The 3,920-nt window shown below is 44.8% G+C and overlaps 1 protein-coding gene across 1 annotated transcript; it reads right to left on the reverse strand.

Annotated features, from left to right (window-relative positions):
* Positions 1–1,287: 1,287 nt before the first annotated feature.
* On the reverse strand, positions 1,288–2,291 carry GPR35 (G protein-coupled receptor 35). The gene has a single exon (XM_017835094.1). The coding sequence runs from the start codon at positions 2,286–2,288 to the stop codon at positions 1,350–1,352; it is 939 nt and encodes a 312-aa protein (XP_017690583.1). The 5' UTR covers positions 2,289–2,291; the 3' UTR covers positions 1,288–1,349.
* Positions 2,292–3,920: the final 1,629 nt, after the last annotated feature.

A 3,920-nucleotide genomic window follows, 5' to 3' on the forward strand; every position in this document is an offset into this window, starting at 1 on the left:
TTTTTTCTCAAGCCTAAATTTTGACTGCAATTTCATTTTGGTCATTTGATCTTGAAGCAACAGTTACCATCTTTTTCTTTTAAGGGGCAGGACAGTTATATCTTGCTGAAATGTTAGCAAAATGCAGTGGTTCAGCCCTGCTGCTTGGAGCTGCTGAAGGACTATGGCTGCTGCATCATCGTTTGCCAGACTCTTGTGCTAGAAAACAGAAAATATTTGTGGATAACCATGTCATTTTCCTCACAGATTGCTATTCCAGTGCTGCATGGTGGCAGGTAGTTTGTTGTGGCCCAGGAATTGATAACTCATCTGTTACATTTATGGGAGCACTCAGAGAGCTGAAGTTTTGTTCGGACTGAAGGAGGATCTAAGAAACCCATCATGAACTTGACATATAAGCAAGATAAAAATTTTTATCCAAGGTAGAACATACCTCTTCAGGGAATCAGAAAGTTCCTTGCTCATTTTTGGGTTGCACTGTTAAAGAACCTTTTGTGAGGCAGCTCTTATACTGCAGTAACTAAGTCTTCTCTCACAATCTCCAGTATAATTTGGCACTAATAATATTCCTGTGTATAATGGTAATAAATGAATAGTGACTTTAAAGGTAGAATGATGGCCAAAGAATGTGCAACGATAAAATTTGTCACATACACTCAAAGCCCTTTATCTCTGCTTGCAGGGAAATACCAGTAATGCCAGAGCATTAAATAATACACCAAAGATGAAAATTGTGACATAAATTATCAGCTGAATGACCTGAGTAGTTTCATTCATTTTTATGCCACAGTTGCTCACTGCAGCTTCCATCTTGTTGGGCCACCTGCCAGAGTATTGACACAAAGCAGATAGATCTAACTTTGGGTGGGGGATAATTTCTGTGATGGGACTAGTAATTTCCTATGTTGTTTGGACAATGTCTGGACAAAGGTTTCAGACTGCTGTTTTCAGGAAGAGAAAGATGACAGTCTTCTGTAGGGGAAATAATTGTTAATTTTCACTTAGGTTTAAATGAGCAGTACATGGGTTTGCAGTCCATGGAGGAAATTTTTGAGAGGTTTATTATTCAGAAGACATTGAAAGTGAGGGACCATGAAGCTAACCAAAATAACAAGGAGGTGCCTGAAGCTGCCATACAATGATAGAAGACTATAATCAGAGCTGAAGTCAAGTCACTGAGGACAGAAGGGCACAATTCAAGTTAATATCAGACCTTTGGTGGGAGTTGCTCTGTTTTGCAGGTATGCCTATACCTACAATGATTGCACATACTGTAGGTGGTTCAATACCCTCTGCCTCAAAACTTCAGCAGCAGAGTGACACTTAACATCTCATGCACTGCACCTTGTTCATGCCATGACTTGACCTGTGGGTGGCTGTGACTCTTGCCTTTTTTTTGTCTTGGACGTCATACAGGTGGGGAACATAGAAGAAAATTCTGGAAATTCCTTGGCTGCAAAATAATAGCAAAATGCATCCAAACAGCAGTTAGAATTTGCTAAGCATGCAGAGATCTTAATAGAGGTGTTAACTGCTGACACCATAGAAGAAGCTTCAGTAACATCCACTATGAACCGCACGATCAGTGTAATGTAGAAAGGGGAGAAACATACAGTGAACACACACAAATTCACAGAAACAATGTGCACTGCCTTCTGGATTAATTTTGTCTCATGGGGGCTTGTGGCCATGTTCTTTTTGAGACATCTGATGATTTGTACTGAGCAAAAAATCACAATACCTAAGGGAATAAAATATCCAAAGATATTAGCGAATAAAGAAAAATAGCTAGGGTCAAGAGATCGACTCTGAAAGCAGAATCTTTCCCACCTACTCTGAAATTTTGGATGGACATTGGAATAAATTATGAGCATTATCCAAAGAAAGCCACAGATAGAAGCTGATTTCAGTGGGGATCGAAAAGCCTTTGCTTTTAGAGGGAACTTGATTGCAATGTATCGATCAACTGCAATCAAGGTGATAATAAAGATGCTCATAGGCATATTTGTAAAATAGATGTTGTCTATGGCAACACACAGCTGGTCTATAGGATGGTTGTACTTGTTAAAATATATCACAAAAGGCAGGGAACAGAGCAGGAAACTATCCGCGACGATGAGGTTGATCATGTACACCTTGGTCTCAGTCCACCCCTTGAGTTTGCAGCAGAAGACCCAGAGGGCAATTGCGTTCAGTGGGATCCCCAAAGCGAGCACTGGGGTGTAGACAATCATCTTAAGTAGTGCGATGCCATCCTGCAGCGCGTTATTTTCAGTGCTGTTGTTCATGCTGAGCCGTCTCTGCAAGGGAAGAGTGCAGGCATGAGGTTGAGCTCTGGACGGGTTCAGTGGCTCATCAGCACCGTCAGACCCTCGGCCATCAAAGTTACACTGTCACTCACTGCCAGATAACAAAAACACATAGACAACCCTCTCAGAGGTATTGAGTGGTTAAGCCTGCCTCTCCTTCCCTCCAGGCCTCACTAACAGCCAAGAGTCTGCAAAGCAGAAGGATAATTTTTGTTGTCCCTTACCTTTGTTGCTGCTGTAGTTATCAGACAGCCACTGCCTACAGGGCAGCCCACAGCAGAGCTGGGCAACATTTCCCCTTTTGCCCTCCAAGACCCTTGCTTTGATACTGGAGCCAACCCATAGGTTTGCTCTGGGTCGTGCCAGGTCTGAGAACCTCCTCAGGATTTGAACCCTTCCAGCCATGGGGTAGCTCAGGTGGCTTTACTCCCAGGGGCAGTGGGAACACAGCTGCAGGCTGGGCAGTGGGTGCCTGCTGTGAGCAGGTTGCCCCCAGGCTCGAATCCACTCCTCTCTCTGCAGGGTGCAGGGGAGGAACAGCTCAGCAAGGGCACCTCCAGCCTAAGCAGATAACAGGTCTCAAGAGAAAGAAGGGGAAGTGAGAACATGTGTCTTATCTCCACCTTCAAAGGTAGGAAGCCAAATTCTGCTAGAGCAGAAAACACAAATCTGCAAACTTAGACTGTCTTCTGGTACTCCTTTAAATATTTCAGGGCATCCACTACCAGCAAGGAGGATAAATCAGATTTTGTCTGCAGCTCATAAAGGCAGTGTTTACAAAGAGGCTGGCATGAAAAACACTCAGATTTCTACAATCTCTTACAGATACATTGGCTGATAAGTCAGCGGCTTCTAAACATTAACACGAAAACTGAAGTGAAACTGTCTGATTGCATGAAGTAAGTGAACCATTTTCAGTGTCCAAGACCGGGAGACAGATGTGGCAACCACAGAGGAAAACATAACACTTGCCCCAGTGGCAGAACTGACATGGCATTGCTGAACCACTGGGATACAGTCATTTTTAGATGGAATTTATGGAGCAACTAACATACAGCCCTTGTCCTAGCGCTCTTGGGCTTTCAGGCACACAGGTTCTTGGCTGCACTGTGGTTACCGTGGCTGCCCTATAGCTGTTCCCTGTCAGCCTGTTGTCACTTCGCACTGAAAAAGTCACTCTCTGCATGCATACCACTCCCCTGAGGAGCAGCTGAGCCCACTGGGCTGCACATACCAGCTACATCCTATCCCCCATATAAGCACAGAGCCCATGGTATTTCCCAAGGTGGTGTGCCAGGGGTCCCCACACTCATGGAAGAGGCATGGTAAGAGGCACTGGTGTGAGACTGCAGCAAGGGATGAAGAACCCCCTGAATGGAACATGTAGCTGCAAAACAGTGATGCATAACAGCCTCCTGTGAAAGCAGGAGGAAGTCAGGCCTCCTGTGCTCAGCTGAGGACTGACCCTGTGTTTGCAAGCTGGAGCCATGGCTAGAGGTGAGACAGCACACCCTAGAGCACTGAGCAGAGCACACTGCCACACACCGGTGTGGGGAAAATTTCAAAGCCATTACCTGCTTCCTGTGAGGCCGTTAGCTGGGTTTGTTTAGT

The sequence above is a fragment of the Lepidothrix coronata genome, unplaced genomic scaffold (assembly GCF_001604755.1).
Source record: "Lepidothrix coronata isolate B3197 unplaced genomic scaffold, Lepidothrix_coronata-1.0 Scaffold248, whole genome shotgun sequence".
In the NCBI taxonomy this organism is placed as follows: Eukaryota; Metazoa; Chordata; class Aves; order Passeriformes; family Pipridae; genus Lepidothrix; species Lepidothrix coronata.